At 38.6% G+C, this 20,579-nt stretch overlaps 1 protein-coding gene across 2 annotated transcripts in view; it reads right to left on the bottom strand.

The window, feature by feature from the left end:
• LOC121325259 (TOX high mobility group box family member 3-like) overlaps positions 1-20,579 on the bottom strand; it is a 39,990-nt gene that overhangs the window by 11,913 nt on the left and 7,498 nt on the right. For both annotated transcript variants that reach the window (XM_041267664.1, XM_041267665.1), the window contains exon 2: positions 5,573-5,638. In XM_041267664.1, the coding sequence (XP_041123598.1) occupies positions 5,573-5,638 (66 nt within the window). The remainder of the gene's footprint in view (positions 1-5,572; positions 5,639-20,579) is intronic.

Here is a 20,579-nt window from a genome sequence, read left to right as displayed (position 1 = left end):
TGTTACTTGCATTTATATAAAAGAGCCAACTTTCCAACATTGCGGTACACACATTATATATATATAATGAATATTACAGTTCAGTTTAAATTATATTATTTTAGCAATGTTATTGTTTGCATTGCATTGTTATTCAAAGTCCCCCGTTATAAAAGTTTCCCATAGTAAAAGCGAAGGGTAAAGGATAGCGAAACAAGCATAGGTAAGCACTGTGAAGCCCTGAACGGTATGGTAAAGAAAAATAAAAACATAGAAAAAACTGCGTAGACTGGTAAATGCAAAATACAACCATGAGAAAATACATGGGAAAAGAGCTAAATCATGGTAAACTTAGATAACATGTTTAATTATTATATATAATATATATATATATATATATATATATATATATATATATATATATATATATATATATATATATATATATATATATATATATATATATTAATAACAATATTTACAATGCAATTCATTCTAGCAGATTACCAGTAAAGTCTATCACAGGTTGCTACATTTCCTGCTTTGTGTTTGGTTTTGACTGATTACCATATTTAACATTTTTCCCCCTCTAGGTAAATGTTATTGGGTTAGATGACTATACACGTGCTATGTTTGAATGTAACGCTGTGATGAAAATGTGTCAGAACCAGCCCAGTTTGACAAAGGACTTCCAGGTCCATTCCTTTACCTTTCTTCTCAACATCTCACACAATGACTACATACAGCACATGGCCAGGGGTTCTTCGGACCACCTGCACATCAGTTGTAAGATAATCTAACAAACCAATAAGAGTTTTATTCCCTTAGTGTGAAAAACTGAAAGTGAAATTACACTGAAAATCCTTACAAGTACAGCAGAGTTAAATACAAAGATATATATATACACACACACACCAGTGCATTATCAAATCAGGCATTCGTTATCAAAATTAATTTAGCTAGAGCACCAATGGAGACAGTTTGATATGGAATCGTGTTATACAGTAAGAAAAAAGAATGAAAGAAAGAACGAACAACCCCCCTGCCTGTTATTTTAGATCTTATTATGTGCTCTAGAATTGTACTGTTAATGATGATATAAAAGAATAACTGCATGAGGGGAGCTGGAAATGGAGATGCGGGGTGTCTAAGCATTTTCTTGCAAATAGAACGTCTCATCTGTCATGATTTGTCTCACATCCAAAGTGGTGAGGTGCCAGAATGCCAGTGCCAGCGAGAGTGTAGGCTGTGTAACACCACTGTCTCCATTAGCATCCCTTCACATAAAACCTGCCTAATTCTGCATTGGGAGGCTTAGGGTCTGATCTTAAATTAAAAGATGCAAAATCCACTTTCTTCAGATGTCAGCTGCCTGATTATCCCTTTAAATAATTTTGAAAGGTAAACAAGGCAGCTGTGAAGCACTTGGGACCGCGACGAGGAACAACAACACACGACGGACAACAGAGGGCACGAGAAGCGACAAAGGCAATATGATTTGATTTTTGTGAATCAAGTGTACTTTCTGCACAGTTAATGGAAAAGCCAACAGTAATTCATAAAGAAGCAACATCCAGCATGTCAGGCCAGATACACAGTTTTTATATCACACGTGTATGAGAATTAGAAGATGACCCATATGTGCAGGCAGCTAAACGGATTGCCTCGCAGTCTGTAACTAGGTTTTGCTGTGTCACCGTTGCCCTCCTTGGTAACTGTCTCTATTTAAATGCTAAAGGTCTACCGGCAATGCATGCTTTATAAATTAGGAAATAAGATCCAAGGCAATTCATGTTTTTTAATTAAGAAATCATAACCAACGCAGCAGACATTTACAGCCACATAACTGACAGCAAGAAGCGTACTGAGCAGTAGGTGTACATGGTAATATTGCTATTACCTATATATAGTGTGAGGGAAAAGACAATGCAAACCAACTGGATGGTAAACAAAGAAAATACATGTAAAAGTGTTTGGGATCAAAATTGTAGTTGGGTTAAAGAATACATTTTGTAAATAATAGCTGTGTGTTAAAAAAGGGAAAGTAAAAATAAATACGTCTGGTTTAAAATAAATACTTCCTATTGTGCAGAGACAATACATGGGGACATTAGGGCCATGTGGAAGCTACTGGAGTCAGGTTTGGCTCCAGTTCAATTAATTGTTCAATTTAATGATTTGTCAATTGTTTAACAATATAATTGGTTACCATTTAAAATGTCTGTGTTTGTGAGTGTTTGGTTGAGGAGAAAGTAAGGAGTTTGATTGGTGAGTGAGTGAGAGTGAGTGGGTGGAGAATATTATTTGTTATTCAACTGCTGGTAAATGAGGCTTAGCCTGACTCATTATTAGTTAGGGAAAGCATCTGTTTAGGCCCGGGATAGGGTTAGGTTTTGTGTTCTTTATTGGTTCTTTTGTTATTGTAAATAATAAACACACGCTATGGAGTTTTCTTGCACCCTGGCTGTCAAGTACTCATTTAAAGAAGGCAAACTTGTGACAAGGTGGCAATCCATCACAATTATTCTGCTAATAGGATTACATTAGCTTCATGGAACCTGAGACTGCTACTTTCAATACGTCAATATTCTTTGATCGATAGTCTAATCTGTGAGGTATATAATATAGTTATGTCCTTATCACCAGCAATCAGTAGTATAATTGAACAGGGGCTGTCATCTATCACCACTAGCCTCATCTATAACCAGCAATCTTTGAAATACAATGTAAGCATACGTCACTAAAGGGCATGCCGATGCGTGAACAGTGTGATAAAATTGCTAGTTATATAATAAATGTGAACCACAATCAATTGTTATAGGTTTTCTTCAATCTAATTTTCAACTGCTTTTAAGCTTAGGAGAAGAGTAATGTAAATGTTAACATGTCGTGACTGCTCGACTATTCAAGCTTAAAAAAATTAACATGACCTTGGTGAGACTCAAGGCTAAATGTAGCAAATTTGTATATGACAAGTGGAACCTCTCTTTGCCATTCTCTTTCATTGGAATTCCACAGCGCGTTATCCTGCAATAACGCTCCTACCTGAACAGCTATGGCAGCAGCAGCCTGGCGCCGAGTCGAGTGGGTGGTGCATTCTGCTGAAGCTAAGAACTGATGACATGTATAAGAGGCATGATTGGATTTTTAGGCTCTACTTAGATATATTAGGTGGATCTTGCTGGTATCTGCACACAAATCTGTCTCAAACTGTCTCAAGAGCTGTTGCTTAAAAATGTAATTGTACTGCGCCATTAGCCTGGCTGTGGCTGAGAATGTGTACCAAGAGATGCAACTATAATTTGTGTCTCATTTGATACAGCATTATTGCCTAATGAAATAGAACATACAGAAGTAGAGCAAGAGATACACAGTAACTCTGCTCAGGAGGCATTTAGCATTCTTCATTAGCCTTGCTGCAAACACCTCAATGTGATTTTGGGCAGAGTTTAGAAACTGAAAATGCAAGTTTTTTTTAAAATTTTTATTTTAGTTTTGACAGCATAATTACTGAAAACACACAGGTTATAATGTCACTGTTATCATACTGTTACAGCTTTAATATAATTTTGAGTATCAATATGCTTGTGGTGTATTCAGTTAACAATACCGGTGTCTGTAAATCTGGCACTGTGCTTTAGGACAGCACAGCGTATGAACAACAGAATTCATTCATTGGTTTCCTTTCAGATTAAATGTACAGATAGAATACACTTTATATGGGAGATGGCAGTTGACACATGCAAGAGACACCATGCATTTCTAATAATGACATGTCACTATCAAAGCTTAAAAACTAAATACCTGTACTTAAATATCAACATTTACAACAGCACTTAATGCTGCGTCTTCTTACTGAAATGACAAATACACTGGCTGGAATGTGAATGGGCTTTATTGCCACAATCTCTGGTTTAAACCAATGTACTGCACATCAGTGTTACCAGCCCGACACTGCTACAGTCCGAGCTACTGATTGTGATTAATCCCCATATACCAGAACCACACTATATTGTTACACTTCATTCTTTAGAATGCGTGTTAGAGTATAATGCCTTCTATACCGTAACACTTGAAACAATTGCTCCTTTTGACGAAATGCAAATCTGAAGGGCTGTTATATCAACATTTAACAGCCAACGTCTGACACTGTGAATTATCACAGCTGGAATTAAATTGTTTCTGAACAGCTGCTGGAAGCAGAGCTTTCACTGACGTTAGATTTCAACGTCTGAAGAAAACAGAAAAAACTCCAGAATGAAACATGATATTGTTCTTAGATACCGGCTTTGTGTTTCTCTACCAATACCCCATTCTGGTTGCTCAGCCCCAAGTTGTTGCCTATTCTCTTGGTTCGGTTTCAGGGCCTGCAGTGTGTGTTGCTGCATACTGTACTACTGCAAGCTATCCTGAAAACCATATGATATCATTGTGTTATAACTGCCACAGATCTTACATGAGCTGCAACCCTGTAACAACACATTCGTGCACGTCTATTACAACACCATGCTTCTGTGTACGAGTAATTGAATATCCCAGTTTTTCTTTGATTTATTCTGATAGAATATCTTTCTCTATATCTGCTCGATCAAAACAGTGGTTGATCTGTATAATGCTGGTGCCCTTGTAAATGTTGCATCTTCCCATGCTTACAGTAAAGATTTACCAGTTTTTGCTTAACAATGCATCACCATGCTTATCTGTAAATGACCACGTGCACGTAAGCCTTCACGTTTCCATGCCTTCACATTGCCTTTGACAGTGTTTTACAACACATCTATCAATCCAACTATCTGGGCACTTTGATACTACATTATTTAATGTAAATAGTTCAGTTGATAGTTACTTAGTTTTCTTTTTCCTTTACAAATTACTAACAGTCTACAGAATGTGCTTGAATAGCTCTAAATAAACTGTTAATAGCATTAAGAAAAATATGACCGTGCCATAAACAGGCCTCGCTGTACTGTATGCTGCGTGTGCAATGAGCCTGCACGCAGCATCACACCAGAGTTTCAGGCTTAGCATGTTAACCTATGAGGGGGCATTAAATCACTTGAACAAACACCACTCAATAGGACTGGAAACAGTGAGATGATTTAGAAAAGCAGAGCTCTGTGTGAGGATTACTGAAGTGCATGCTTGCTGCTATGATCTGTATTGTCATCAAATGACCTTGTGATGTGCAGGACATCTGTGCTTGATACATGCAGTCGCTGGTTCATTCGGAGCCAATTAACATTGTAGAAGCAGAGTTCTGTGAGTATTCCAGTGCTGTTATGTTAATAAGAGTAAATGGAGGTGAGAATTTTGTGTGTGTAGACTAATTGACTGCCATTAACAAGGGATTAGGCTGATGTGTCAGTGTCTGTTTTTGTTTGAAGGGATTAGTTACACATTGCAATTATAAATCTGTTATCATTCTGAATATAAACCAGTCAATTTCTTCTTTAACTCTGGTGCATATTTATATTTATTTATTCATGCTAAATGATGTGCATTATATGTGCAAAACAGCCTACAGTAAGCATACAGTATATCTTCGCAATCAAAGCATTTGTTACAAGGAGAAAAGCATGGAAAGTATACTTGCCTCGCTAGCCGCAAGGAACGCATTATTTGCTTCCGCCATGTTCATGTAGTTGTTATTGTTCCCAAACTGAAAAAGAAAAGAAAAATGAAAATGGAAACATGCTTTAGATACCCTCCTCGAATAAGATGAATTACAACAGCTGCTGAATGTATGCATACGAATGAGCAGCTGCAACAGTAATGCAACACAGTGGCTGCTTCAGTGAGCGTGGGTATTGCACGGCCATTTATATAATATAAAACATACATACACACCCGCACACACACACACACACACAAAGAGTGTCTAACAATGCTCACCGAAGACTAAAACTGCATAAAAACTAATATCATCAAATATTTTCTTATTTTAATTTTCATCATAGTGGTCCACCAGGTCTCTACAGTGTCTAACCACATGGTTTGTTCAAGAGGTGTGTGTGTGTGTGTGTGTGTGTGTGTGTGTGTAAGCCTGTTGTACCTTTTAAAAGAGGCTCACAGGCACCTCCAATTCAATATAAAAGTAATGAGAAACCAGAGTGGCTATTCATAGCCACAGGATGGCAATTAATGACATTTTTGCATCACAAAGCAAAGTGCAAGATACAGTATCAGGTTATTAACTTTCAGTAACCTCCCTAGGCAATAGTGTTCTACAGTACATACCAGCAGTAAAGACATTGAAAACAGAAAGCTACATGTAGCAGCGACTAGACTTTGAAAACAGCAATGCAGAAACAGGGTCGGCTTGAACAATGTAACCTCAGTGCCCCAGTTTTATAGTTTTTTTATGTTTGCCACATTTAATGGGCAGCAACTCTCCGAAGTCCCCCCTTCAATACCCAGCCCCAGCCCCACTGGGTACAGACAGCCCTTTCCATAAGAAACACAAAGAACTGGGACAGAGCAGAACAATGAAGAATGACATCTGGGCCTCAAACTAAATTAGACCCTTTTTAATCAGTTTTTTCATTCAAAACTATTTAATAATTAATAACCTCTGCTCAGATGCCGGTCTGTGTTGGTTGCCGTTTTATTTAAAAAATATATATACATAAAAAAAAGGTTGACGCTCTAGAAAAAGTACAGAACTCATTATTACCAAACTTGATTAATATGGAACACATTTCCTGTATTATGAAGTCATTCTTAACACAATATGTCAGGGAAATAGAAATATAACAAAAAAGGCTTTTATCTTAAAAGGGCCCCAATTGGAGTTCTCAGATTAAGCCCACAGAGAAATTAGAACTACAGTAGTTTTTTAGGTTTTTTTGTTTTGTTTTTTTTTGTCTTTTTTTTGTATGGTTAAAGCATGCTAATGTAATTACTGAAGGAACTGCAGCTAATCAACTGTTAATGGAATCCATTAATTAGTGTATACCCTGAAGAAACACAAACAAAAAGCACCCAGTAAGAGTTTTAACAGTGTAGCGCATTGCTGGGTACAGAACACATGCCCTCAGCATTGGCACAGCAGGTGGCTTCAGGGGTCCAAGTCATCCAGAATGCTCCTACCTGAAGTTTGCTTCTATATATGGTTTGATTCTGAGCTGGTAGCCCCTGCTGGACCCACACGGGACCTGTAGATCCATGGCATGCAAAGCTATTCTTCAACAAGTTTGTCATACCAGACTCAACTAAGCTTGATCCAAAGCATGACAGAACAGAAATTTTCATCCAGCTCATCTTTCGAAAATTACAAATCGCACAATTACAAATCACATTTAGTATGTATTTCTCTTAGCTGACATTAAAGAACACTAATGGAGCTGGAAGTGGGCTCAGAGACACTTTGTTACCACAAGTCTCAAACCTGAATACACAGACAGCCCCTGTTGATTTCATGTGCTTGTGATGTACATTAGAACACCATTTCATATCATGGTCCTGTCATCAGCCGCTGGTTTACTTAACACTTAACCCTTACGTCCATGAAATATAGCATTAAAATGTCCCCATATAGACTAGAAGAGAGATCACCATGTAAAATGACAGTCCTGTGTAGAGTAGGCTATACAGTAGCTATCCCCTGTTCATTGACACAATGTGATTCCCCAAGCTGATTCTTCACAACTCCTCTGATTCCGAATCTTGCTGGACCAGTTGCTCAGGGTTTGTTCCTCTTGCTGACCAATGCTTGTCTACGCAGTGGGCAAGACAATGGAAGAGAGGGACATCAAATAGGAACAAACGGTGAGGGTTTTTTGCTTTGTTTTTTTTGTTTTTTTAATATATTTCCCCCCATCACCTCATCATGCTCACAGTCTGTTTGATTGAACAAAATGCCAAATTCAATTAAGTGAGATTGCAAAGTCTGTGCTGCTGGTGGGGAGCCATTAAAAAGTGGGTCAGGGCAGACAATGAATGGCCTGTAATTAAAAGATGAGAAGCCAGACTAATGCTACTTCAGCCTTATTAGTGCAAACAGCACAATATGCACGGAAAGCATTTTGGCAGCCACAGGAGGTCTAAATCAACAGCGTTTAATGTAAGCTTAGCAATCAGATACAGCACACTGAATGCCAAATGTTTTGCTGCACTTATTTAGAACGCAATTGCAAAACAAAACCAACCAAAGCTGAAACATACTGCAATAGCTGGATGCAAATGGACTGCTTGATCACTGACATTACTAAACAGAAGAGCAGCAAAGAAGGCCAACTGTGAAAGTGGGACTACAGGATTTAAACTGGACAGGCAGTACATTTAACGTGGTGCAAAGCAGAAACTAACACAACAATTACTGCACATTGTGGCTTCAATACTTTGTTATGGATATGCTTGGAAGGGTAAGCATCAAGACGATTTATATGCAAGGAAACCTTGATGGAGCAGTGTCATTGTGAGGAGAAATGCTGCCTCTAGATGAAAGAGCAGGGATTTGACTTTTTAGACACACGAAAGCGTGTGCTTTTTGCCAGACACTTCCAGTACTGTGAGGCTCCCTTCAAATCGCCTGTTCCTTTAATTATTCATATACTGCTTCTGTTTTAATTGGGTTTAATTTTCCGAAGCCACAGATTCACAGAACAAATCTTTGAAGCTCAGCTAACATTATTTGAAAAAGACGCTTCATTGTTTTTCGTCCATGTTCTAATTTTCTTGCCAGTTGTAGGTAAGGCATTAGATGTGCATTTTCATACCAGTGCATTTTTGTAGGGCACAATCTAAATGATATTGAAAACACACTGGGAATAACCTTGCTGCACTTAAAAGAAGAATACAACCCAATACCAAGAGAGGCATAACATTTAAGTATGTTTTACTGATGGCGACTAAACTTACAAAGCTGATTAACTCAGATGAATGCTTGGGAAAGTGCCACTGGCATCATTATCATATCAATATGGCCTTAATTAAGCACATATTTCCCTAAATTTCATTCTGGCAAGATCATGTCCATGCTAATTTCATTTTCAAGAGATCTGGCTGAACAGAAATACTGCCCACAAGGCGACTAGAACAAAGCAAGAGAAGTCACATGGCGAAAGGCAGCTTTACTGCAGAAGGTACAGCAGGACTAGACATGTATCTATTTTCTCAATCCCAATCTTCCCTCTTTTCTATCTTATGCAGCTGCTACTAGGTAAACACAATCTCTGAAACTCTACCTTTTGATATGAAGGCCTTGGACAAACAAAAAATAACTTACAACAGATGCAGTGTTCTGCAAACCGGCAGCTGTCTAGACCCATTCACAGGCTGCAGATTCATACTGTTCATCATCGCTTTTTACACGATTCTTCAAGTGCACGGAACATACACACTACAGCAATTCATTTTATTACTGCTACATTTGCTTCAGATAAGACACAGGAAAGGATTTTTTAAAAGATATTCGCAATCCAATTGTGTCCTTGACTTATACAGTAGGAGTCTAAGCTTTTAAATTCACTTCAAATATGATCACTAACCCCCCACCCCCATCCCCCACCTTCTGTTAAATTTATTTTGATTAGTTGCTTGTACTTCAGTTCAGAACATGCTGGTATTTAAAAAAAAAAAAAGGCTACATTAGTATGTTGCTTCCTAGTACACAATCACTTCCTGTGCTTTAGCTCAGTTTTACTCAAATGATCTCGCAATCCTGCCATGTGACCTACTGCTCAGGCAGTGAATAAACTCCAGGTTTGATGAATCATTTCTGTGGCTCCTGTAAAATACATTAGTGATGTCTGCCACATGTTCTTTGCTAATGGGGTACTTTAACATATATATGGCTGTCAAACAAGGAATTTGCTACTTAAGTTTTAGACCTGTGAAGGTACTAAGCCTAAATTCATACAAACGCTAGGCCTTTTTTCATTTAATAGCATGGAACATTTTTGAAACACACACTCACACCAATTTATGGACAACGTACGCATACAATATTCTTTCACAGTTTCGTAGCAGCAAAGCAGAAGTGACTCCGAAAGGGGAAGGAGAGCTGCCTTAATGCTGTGCAGGTACAGAACTGTCACTTCCACTGCCTGGACTGGCCACTTCGTTTAAATAAGCGTTATGAGTAGATTGCCAGACGTGTTATTCTCTCCCAGAAGAACTCCTAGGAAACTGGATTAGCTGCTGCAAACAGTATAAAGCACTTCAGAGTCTTCTGAGATTCGCCTCATATCACACTGACAGCTTTGAGATAAGATACGGATTGTTTTTTTTGTTGCTTGTTCTTTTTACTGTTGTTCCTGCACTAATAATCTTTGACTGGCAGCTAATTTGTTTCCAACTACTGTTTGGGCCCGGTAAATGGCTACTCCTATGCTGATGTGTAATGTTCTCTGGATGGTTCTGTTTGAGGTGGGCTTTGTTTTTGGTAAAACGATGTAGTCAAGGTGGAACATACACAAAATCTTAAAGGGATAGAAGCAATCACGAGAGCTGGTGAATATTTAATCCGGGGCAGCATCAGGGCGAGGAAAGCAAATACGCTTGCCAACGTTTGAAGATGCAAACGTGTGAAAGTAAACTAATCCAGATCTGGATGGAACAAGCCAGAGGCTTCTTTCCAGCATATCCCTGGATGGCTTCTACCCTGAAGCCAGAGGCTGCTTTCCAGCATATCCCTGGACGGCTTCTACCCTGAAGCCAGAGGCTGCTTTCCAGCATATCCCTGGACGGCTTTTACCCTGGTTTGATTTCAGCAGGTAATCAATGTACTTTACAGCACGATACAGAACAAGCAGGGCTTTGGTACAGTAAGCCAGCATTTTATTCATTTATTTAATTACTTTATTAATTTAATGCAATGTATTTCTTTGGCACTTTGTTTATTGAGGGTATTACAGTGCTTCCTCTTTGTAAGGCTACCTATTCTACCCCAGACCAGGGTATAACGCAGTGTGGTCGGGGCTCCTGCTTGCCCATAATGTAATTCCTCAAGGTCATTAATTCTCATTATAAGGTAGAACAGAAATAGCTTTGATGTTTCTGCAGTTTGAGATGGGTATAGCTGGCTATCTGCCAAGAAGTCTAGGCACTAAATATTATTTTTTCATTTTTTACGTGCCATCTGAAAAGGTTCTTTTTGAGTTTTTTAATTTATTTTATTTTTCTCTTTCTGGAGGCAGTTAGTTCCCTGGATAAAGTTACAAACAGTCGCTCCTAGTCTGATCAAATGAAGTCCAGTACTGTTTCACAGCTGATAGACCCGTCTTCGGCAGACCTCGATAGACTGTTTGTCCCCCTGCTGCTGAATCCAGGCTGTGGAATTTACCACAGTGCCATGTGAGCTACATATTGGAGACTAGGAGGCTGTGTGGTCCAGTGGTTAAAGACACAGGCTCATAACCAGGAGGTACCCAGTTCAAATCCCAGCTCAACCACTGACTCGCTGTGTCACCCTGAGCAAGTCATTTAACCTGTCTGTCTCTCAGGTGAGACGTTCTTGTAAGTTACTCTGCAGCTGATGCATAGGGCACACACCCTAGTCTTTTATCGTATAAAGCACTTTGTGATGGTGGTCCACTATGAAAGGCACTATATAAAGATGATTATTGTGTTAGAATCTAGGCTAAAGCCTCACTTAATTAAACAAGTTAGGTCCAGCAGGACTGTATGCCATCTCATTCAAACATGACCTCAATACACATATTCCAAAATAAATAGAAGCCTATGCTACAAAAATAATACAGCTCCGTACAGTACATCACCTGTTTAGAAAATTAATGTATATGAAAAAAATAGGCTAGGGAACCAAAACAAAGGTCCTTTGTGTTCTACATAAAACATTACCTTGACAGTGCGTTTGCTTGTTTTAACTACATATTGAGTTGTTTTCATATTCAGCTTCTCATAAGGGAACCACATCTCTAAAACACTGCAATAACTCAACACTGAACCACTATCCCTAGCGTTGCTTGTTGTTTCTATAACTGTAACTAAGTGCATCACCAACCAGTTGTTCAATCGATATAAATGTGAGAAACACACAGTGCTGAGCAGTGACTCATATATCAGTCTGTTATACACTGCAGGGCTGACTGTATTAAACACATCGCTCTGCCAGCAGCTGCAAAGTAGAAGCAATATAGGGAGCAGAGGTTATTGTCTAATTTAAATTTTGGCTCTCTTCCCAGCACTGTACACAATTCCAATTTGTGGCAATGTTGCTCTGTGCTACTGACAGAGAGGCTGCTGAAAATACAACTGGGCGCCTTCCAGCAAAGTGTCTGGAAACTGCCGATCAACAAGTCGCTAAGATTAACAGGATGACTGTAGCAAATTAATTGGAATTATAGAAACATATGGCTCTGGGTGTTTGCTTTTCACTTAATGCGACACCGGTGTCTTGAAAAAGCTTGGGTAGGTGCACCGCTGGTGATGAATTACTGAGATCTTTAAGAGTGTGGACATGATTTTCAAAAACAGACTCATCTACTGAGCTGTGCTGGTTTGGTGTGTGTGTGTGTGTATATATAGTAACACAGCCGCCACTCCCAGCCATTCGTTGCGTTGCCCCTTTAAAAATGACCCAGCACACAGAAATTTATTTTTTTAAGCGCAGTTGCAAAACAAAAACAAAATAAACACCTAGCTCTAACTCAACACAGGAAAACAGGACAGCTAAGCTGTTTACCTGTAACACAAAACAAAACAAACATAGGTCTATCACAAAACACTATACAAGGTTTAACACTACCTTTTTTTTTTTTTTTTTTTCTCTTTATGGTTGAACCACTCCCAACCGGGCTCTTCAGCAGCCCAGAACAGACTGGCTGCCCTCCTTTTAAACCCTGCACCTGGCTCTAATTTGGAATATAGCCAGGTACAGGTGATAATTTCCCAATTGGAGGCTTGTTAGCCTCATGGTTGATATGTACCACTCCTTGGTGGAGATTTTTCCCAGCTATTTACAGTATTATTGGAATGGACATCCCATTACTAACATCCTAATAAAACAGTGATTGTGTAAATTAGGGTTTAAAATGAACTGGAGAAAAATGAAACCAGGTTTACTGTAAAGTATATGACAAGTATGCACTTAACATGGGATTAAAAAGTAGTCTGGAACGAGTCCACAGAACCAATCAGAAACCTCATTTGCTGTATTTTTAATAGGAGTAGGTGTTATGGAAAACTATGTACCCAGCATAGAGTACCCGCTAGCAGATACCGGGTGATACATCTATGCTGTGTTTACTAACTTCATGCGGTTCCGGTCGTGTACTTTAAGTCCAGCAATGAAATCCATTCCCTAGGCTCATGTACACCTAATAAGCTACGACAATAACAGCTCTGTAATATAAGAGAAATCAGGTAGAGTACAAGTCTGAATCTGAAATGGAGTACAAGTCTCCCCAAATACTGTATACTAAAGTAGATTATTCCAAAAGCAGCAGAGTAATTATCGTGTGGCTGCATGACCCTCAGCTTGCTACACAGAGCTGCTGTACAGTATAAGCCTCTAGTGGAGCTGTATTTGGAGTATTATCTAAAGTCTGTTATTCAGCCTCAGCTTGTCAGATTCTTCCAACAAAACAAGCCAACCTGTCAAGTGCCGAACACAATCAGTTGCAGACGCAATCAACTCCGACTGGAAAGTCTGCGGTCGTACCACAATACCCTAACGGCAGCGCACCACACAACACTGCCCATTACACATGCATCTGTAAATGTGTTACAAAAGAATTGCTAAGAAATAAAAGACAGTCAATGACATTGACAGGCTACATCAAGACAGTGTCACAAGAACATGTCATTTATGAGCTATTTACTGTATAATGCACCTCTGGAGAGGCTGCTTCTTGTCCAACATGTTGTACTGTATGTGAAAGACTTGCAAGTTTGTGCCAGTCCTAATCAGGACTGTTTACAAAACAGCCTTTATCAAACAAGCAATGGTATGCCGTCTCTTAAAGAGGGCATCTCGTACAGTATACAGTTCTGCTTGCAGGAATCAGCTGCAGCCAGTTTCTGAACTGCACAGCATATTCTTTACCACTACTGGCAAGACAGGTTTGTTTGTTTTTCTTAGAAATGCTGCAATCACAATATATTTCATGCATTTAAAGCCAGGGAAATGGAGAAGTTGTATACAGTTGCGTATTTGGGCAGTTAAAAAAAAAAGAAAATTAGAAAAATCATAAAGATTTCTATCATTTCTAATTGTTCTATTGAAATATATAAATGAAAGTAGAGATTCAGCTTTATAATAAAACATATTATTATATAAATACACAAAAGTATTTGGGCACCCTTACATTAGTGTTTTGTGTGCCCACCTTTTACTTCCTTTACAGTGTGCAGTCTTCTTTGTATTTTGAAATCAGTTCATGGCATCTTTCTGGAGATATTTTTGCCCATTCCACAACACATACAGCTCTGAATTCTGTAATCGACTGGTTTCCTTTTTGCAACAGCAGCTTTCAAGTCAATCCACAACATCTCGATGGGATTCAAGTCTGGGTTACTGAGATGGCCAATCCAAAACTAAATCTTCCTTTTTCTTCAGAATTCCTTTGTAGAACACTTAGGGTCATTATCTTTCTGTCCAATAAGCCTTCTAGCACTGGCTACCAAATGAGACTGTAAAACATCTAGATATTTTGCAGCGTTCATTGATCCTTCTACAATACACAGGCCGCCAGTCCCCAAGGAAGAAAAACATGTACTCTTTAGTTTTAACCATTGTTGCTGCTTTTTTGAATCACAAATTTCCAATTTATTTTGCAGCACTTGATGATTATGTATTTATTTATTCTATAATTATCATCAGGTGATGGTTTTCAATCACGATAATTGTCAATAATTAGCAACGAAATATATTAATTGCCCAAATACTTTTTTAGCTAGTATGAAATTAGTTTTTGCATGCTATTTTTCATTTTATGCATGTTATTTTATTTGTTGTTTTATTTTAAAGCTGAATCTCTACTTTAATTTATATCTTTCAATAGAACAATTAGAAATTACAGAAATCACTTTCTTTGTGGTTTTTTACATTTTTTTAACTGCCTAAATACTTTTGTCTGTGATTATATATATATACAGACACATATATCAAAAAAAAAATATTACCGGTAATAAACATAATATTGATTAAACAATGTTACAGTACGCAATCAATATAATTTAGTCATGTGCTGGGCCAGCAAAGTAAAGGTGAAAACATCTTTAGAAGTAAGTCGAAAGAGGACTCCAACTTATAGTATATCAATATACTGTACACTTGCACTTTCAACATGTACAGTATCTCCGTTTCCCTCTGCTAAGTTTCTACTATCCCCTTCACACACTAAGAGCTAAGCAGACACTTAAGAACTGTTGTACCAAAGCCATACATGTTAGAATTGACCTATCCTTTCAGGGCAAAACAGAGGAATAGAGCTAACTCTGCACCTAAATATGACACTGATAAATGAAGCTGTGACGTTGCAACGCATGTTCAACAGCCCGGGCCCGGTTCCCATCACGTGCCTCTAGTACAGCAATGTCTCTTCATTCATCTTCATTAGGCTTTCGTTTGACCTGCCTTCTCGCAACGCTGTCAGACCTGAATCTACAGGGAGCTGCTGTGCTTCCTAACAATGTACTCTGGATCTGTTCAATGTGATCTTCATGATACATCTGAATCAAGCTTAATGAGAGACATGTGGTTTAGCAAGAGATAATGATCTGCCAGTAATAAAAAAAAAACCACTACGTAATCTCCCGTAAAATCATTCATGTTCAAGATTCTTTGCATTCGCTGGCAAAGTTATTACAGTACAGCATAATATACTTTTAATGTAAAGTTTAATTTCTCTCTCTCCCTTTCTAAACCAATCTGACTCACCTAATCAGAGTATAGCCTGAAGATACAGTACGTGAGAGTCAGCACCAGACACAATGCCAGCTCTCCATGTCTGTCTTTACCCAGAGTTGGATGGCACTCAAATGCCTCTTTTTCACTGTACAACTGCGCCGTGCCCGGCCGTACCGAGGTTATTTTTCCACCGCAGAGCCGAGCCGTCCTACTGACGTCACACGCAACGAAAGACAGTTGTTATTAATTATTGTTATTAACTAACTCAGTTTGCCAAAAGAGGCGCAAACTGGTGATCAAAAATGAATACACCAACAGTACAGCTGTGTCTTGTATCGCTTTTGTAAATATATTAAGAATTTCTTTATAATCCACAAATTGAACTGATTATACTTAAAAGTTCAATTAGTTCTGTCGACGGGACAAAAAGAAGGTTTAAAAAATATGATTTGTCAAATATATCCCATTCAAGGATAGTTGTTGTGTTTTTACGAGAGTTGTTTTTTGTTTGGGTGTTTAAAAAATGAAGCTGCATGAGCCGTAGTTGTATGTATGATACAGCTGTATTTTGTTTTACTTATTTTTGTAAATAAATTTAGAATTGTTTTATTTTCTCCATGTTTTTTTGTATTAATATCATTAAGGTCAAGGATGAGAAATTTGGTAAAATGTTGGTAAACGCACTTCTTCAGCGCCCAAGGCTGTACTTTCTCATGACAATCTTTCTGGAGTGTACGGACTGATGCAACGTAATGAGGAAAATCCTCAACCCCGCCCCTGGCCCGGTTTGGCTCCGAGCCAGATTCAGATGTCTTGTGAGGCTGGAGTTTCACGATTTGGTTCTCGCTCTGCTCGACAAAATTGCCAGTGGAGAAGCACTCGGAACCGTACCGTATCGAGCCCTCGCGGGTCGGGTGTGCCAGTAGAGAAGCACCCATACACGTACCGTACCGAGTCCTCACGGGTCAGGTGTGCCAGTGGAGAAGGGGTAAAACTGAAAAGCATTCCTGAACTGGAAAGCCACACCTTTCATTTCTATTGCAAAATAGGGTTTAATACTTAGGGGTGTGTGACAGACAGAGGAAGAATTTGAACTGTAAATCTCCCTCTCGACCAGAAAGTTTTTGTGTACAAAGGGGAAGCAGCTACGTCAGTATGGCCCCTTGCGCTGACAACGTAACACAGCCAGAGCCTGTGTTTGTTATTGTTATTGTTTTTGTGTTGTGTTTTATAGAGGAAGAGTAAGAGTTGGGTTCTGCAGCCACGGAGCCAGCACCAAACCCAGAGCACGTCCCTCACAGCATAGCACTGATCCCCGGAGGAAAGGACCAGTTTCATGCATGGAGAATTGTGGTTTAGGAGTGTGTTTCTTTTGTTTAAACAGGGCTGTAAACCTGCTGTGTTCCCCCCCGATACCATTGCTGGCAAAGGGGTGGCTTATTATTTGTTTATTAAATAAAACAGACATTTTGGGAGAGTACTTTGGCCTGGACATTGCCTTATAGTTACACCACTCACATCCTGATCACAGGGTGTCTGATACTTTTTTTGTGGTTTGGGTACGTACAGCAGAACAGATCACACAGCCATACTGATGCTAAAAAACATGTCTGCATTAGACTTGCCACGAGCAACAAAAAAAATAGTCTTTCAGAACTTGGATTCAACTTTGGAAATAGGATTTAAAAAAAAAAAGAAAAAAAGAAAGAAAAAAAGACAATAAAAGCAGTTACATAAGCCTCACTTACAGATAATACAATTCTTGACTTGTGAATGCACTTGTACAGGAGCTCTGCTGCATGCCGCACTCAAGCAATGTGGAAGATTACATACTTTATGAAGCTGCTATTTACAGTACACCTATACTGAAATTATTTTTTATTACACTGGCAGAGCAGCAATCTGGACAACCTAATGTATTAACAATCACATGAAAATTTGGCATGTACTGTACCACCCACTTATCATAATAATATTTTAACACCATGCCCATAGACAAGCTAATTATGTTGTTATTGATAACAATCCCCTTTCACACTAGCCAGTAGTTGTTTACATAAAAATAAACTAAAAAAAGCACACAGTCTAAAGAGATATGACTCAAAAGTTACCAATATCTTCATGCTTTTTAATATTTATTTTCCTTTGCAGATATGATCTCTAAATATAAATGTTTGACTGACAAATAAAATCATGTTTTTGCCTGCCCGTCGATGATTATTATCCATTTGTACACATGACCGTTGAGCAGAACTGCACAACTTACAAATACTTGACAACTAAATTAAATATCTTCACTTCAAAATGTAATATTATGGTCTTCAAACAGCTCTGAAACAGAAACGTATAAAAAGAAGTTGTCCTGCCGTAGTCGTCTAAAAGATATTTCAGCCCATTACATCGCCTGGGGCTTATAAAGGTTACATCATGCTCCATACTGAAATGCACTGAGCAAAAAAAACCACAGAAACATCACAGTACACAAGGGCACTTCTGTTAAAAAAAAAAAAAAAAAAAACTAAAGTTTCCTCCCTTACAGATGTTATTTTTAAACTACAGTACAGAACCTCTAGTAGACTTGCTTCAGTGCCCTTGTCAGCCAGGGTGTCCTCGGCTCACCGCGCACCAGCGCCCCCTGGCCGGGCACCTGCGGGCTTGGCTGTAAGCTTCCCAGAGCTGCGTTGTCCTCCGACGCTGTAGCTCTGGGTTGGCTGCATGGCAGGCCTGCAGAGTGAAAAGAAGTGACCGGCTGATGGAACACGTTTCGGAGGACAGCTTGTGTTCGTCTTCGCCGCTCCCAAGTCAGCACAGGGGTGGTAGCGGTGAGCTGAGCTTAAAAATACAATTGGCTATTTCAAATTGGGAGAAAAACAGGGTCAAATCAATTGCCGACTACTATATTAAAAAAATAAATAAATAAAACATCTAGCCCTAATGCAATCCAAATACAGCATACAGTCTTGGACTATGAGTGTGCTCAATGCTCTCCCCAATGAGCACTCCATCTACTGAAGGTCACAGCTCAGTTAAACAGGCAGGAAACCTTAATGAAAATTGTTCAGCATATCGTTATTTTTACAGTGTTTCATTACAGAAGGTTAACCTTGGATAACTCAAAATGAACAGTTTTAATCAACTGCCCATAATCTCTCTGATACAATAACCATTCTGTTTCTCATCTCTATCACCTTGTGGAAATGTTCCTTGCCTCATTAAATACTGCTTTTCAAATCCCTGCAGGTGTGGGGAGACTCAAATGAAATAATAGTGCATGGGACGATTGTCTTGACCATTAAAAGAACCAAGTTGAGTAGTAAAATAAATCAATGAATCATTGATACTGTACAATGCATGAATCCTGATCACCAGTAATCTTGACAGTGAGGTGTGTCTATACTGTAGCATGCTGGGGAACTCCAGCCGAGGGGGGCTGGTCTACACCAGCCTCAACAGGTGGTGTAGAATGGAATAAGAAACCCAATAAGAAATAAGCCTAATACATATTTGCATCGCAATCATTTTTGACCTCATAGCACAGTTGTCTGGAGTTGTGGATGTCTTTGTATCCTCCACTCCCACGGCACTACACTCAACATGCTCTCCTGTATTACATTAACACGTGGAAAACAGCTTGACTGGGTTTACTTTAAATGATCCTTTCTATAAAATCCTAAAATGCAATATTCAATTATGTCCAAAGACATGTTTTATTAACTTTTTGGCCAATAAAACTGCTTCGGCAATGAAGCAATGGCTGTATAGCTTTTGAGTGAACTACAAAGCAAAACTTTTTCCAGTCTAAAACAGCCATGTGTAATAAATATTAGAACACTGCCAAACAAAAAAAAAAAACACCCATGTGTTTTGGAATTAATAAAGACTTTTTTTGGTATCATTAATAAGTGTTCATATGGATGCAGACTGATCTTCTTGGCACTCTGTACAAATGTATTTCAAGCAAAACGTAGGAACACTACTGATTATTGTGGGTGTTTCAGCAGTATAAATGTTTGATCCAGTCCTTGTACCATTTCATGCCATTAAATTATTTCAGATTACTTGCTTTAGAAACTGATTTTTAAGAAAAAAAAAGTCTATTGTTGCCAAAGGATTCGGCATTCTTCCAATGTGACAGACAATACTGTAACAATAATATAGTTACTTTGTGTTATTAAAGTTAGGCTTTGTATTAATTAGTGTTGACTCTGCAATTTACAGATGTTGAGCAAAAACAAATATATGGAAACTGTTTAGCAAACACTATTAGCTTTTCCATGGAGGTTAAATAAATAAATAAATAAATAAATGACTGTACTTTAAACTAATAGAGAATAAACAAACACAGCCATGGCAACCAGGGCCTCAGACACTGTCCGTCAGCCTAATGCATGATTACAAAACATTCAATAAAAACTGCCAGGGTTATATTACCTCCTGATGACTATTTAGATTGGTTTCCTTCTAGAATTGTACCATTTACTTATTGGGCAAAGAATATTTTTAAAGGCTATGGAATGAATATTGTTGTAATATTGGCTTAGCAATCATTTTTCTTAGGATGGCTAATCCATGAAGAAGGGTTGAGTTCAGCAGCTTGGTTTAAAGCTGCTAGAGGCTCAGCTCTTTGTCAGCTGACAATCAACCTGAGCAAATGAAAAGCAGCAATGATTTCTTAAAGGAGAACAGGTTTTCTGTACCGCCTGGAATAGGCAGGGCAAGCGGGAATAGTTCCAATGTGTCCAAGACCACTTTCTTTGGGTTTTTTTTTCACTTCCAATCAAAATAA

The sequence above is a fragment of the Polyodon spathula genome, chromosome 13 (assembly GCF_017654505.1).
Source record: "Polyodon spathula isolate WHYD16114869_AA chromosome 13, ASM1765450v1, whole genome shotgun sequence".
Lineage (NCBI taxonomy): Eukaryota > Metazoa > Chordata > Actinopteri > Acipenseriformes > Polyodontidae > Polyodon > Polyodon spathula.
Note: the sequence above shows the minus strand (reverse complement) of the source record. Positions and strands in the feature narration are given on the sequence as shown.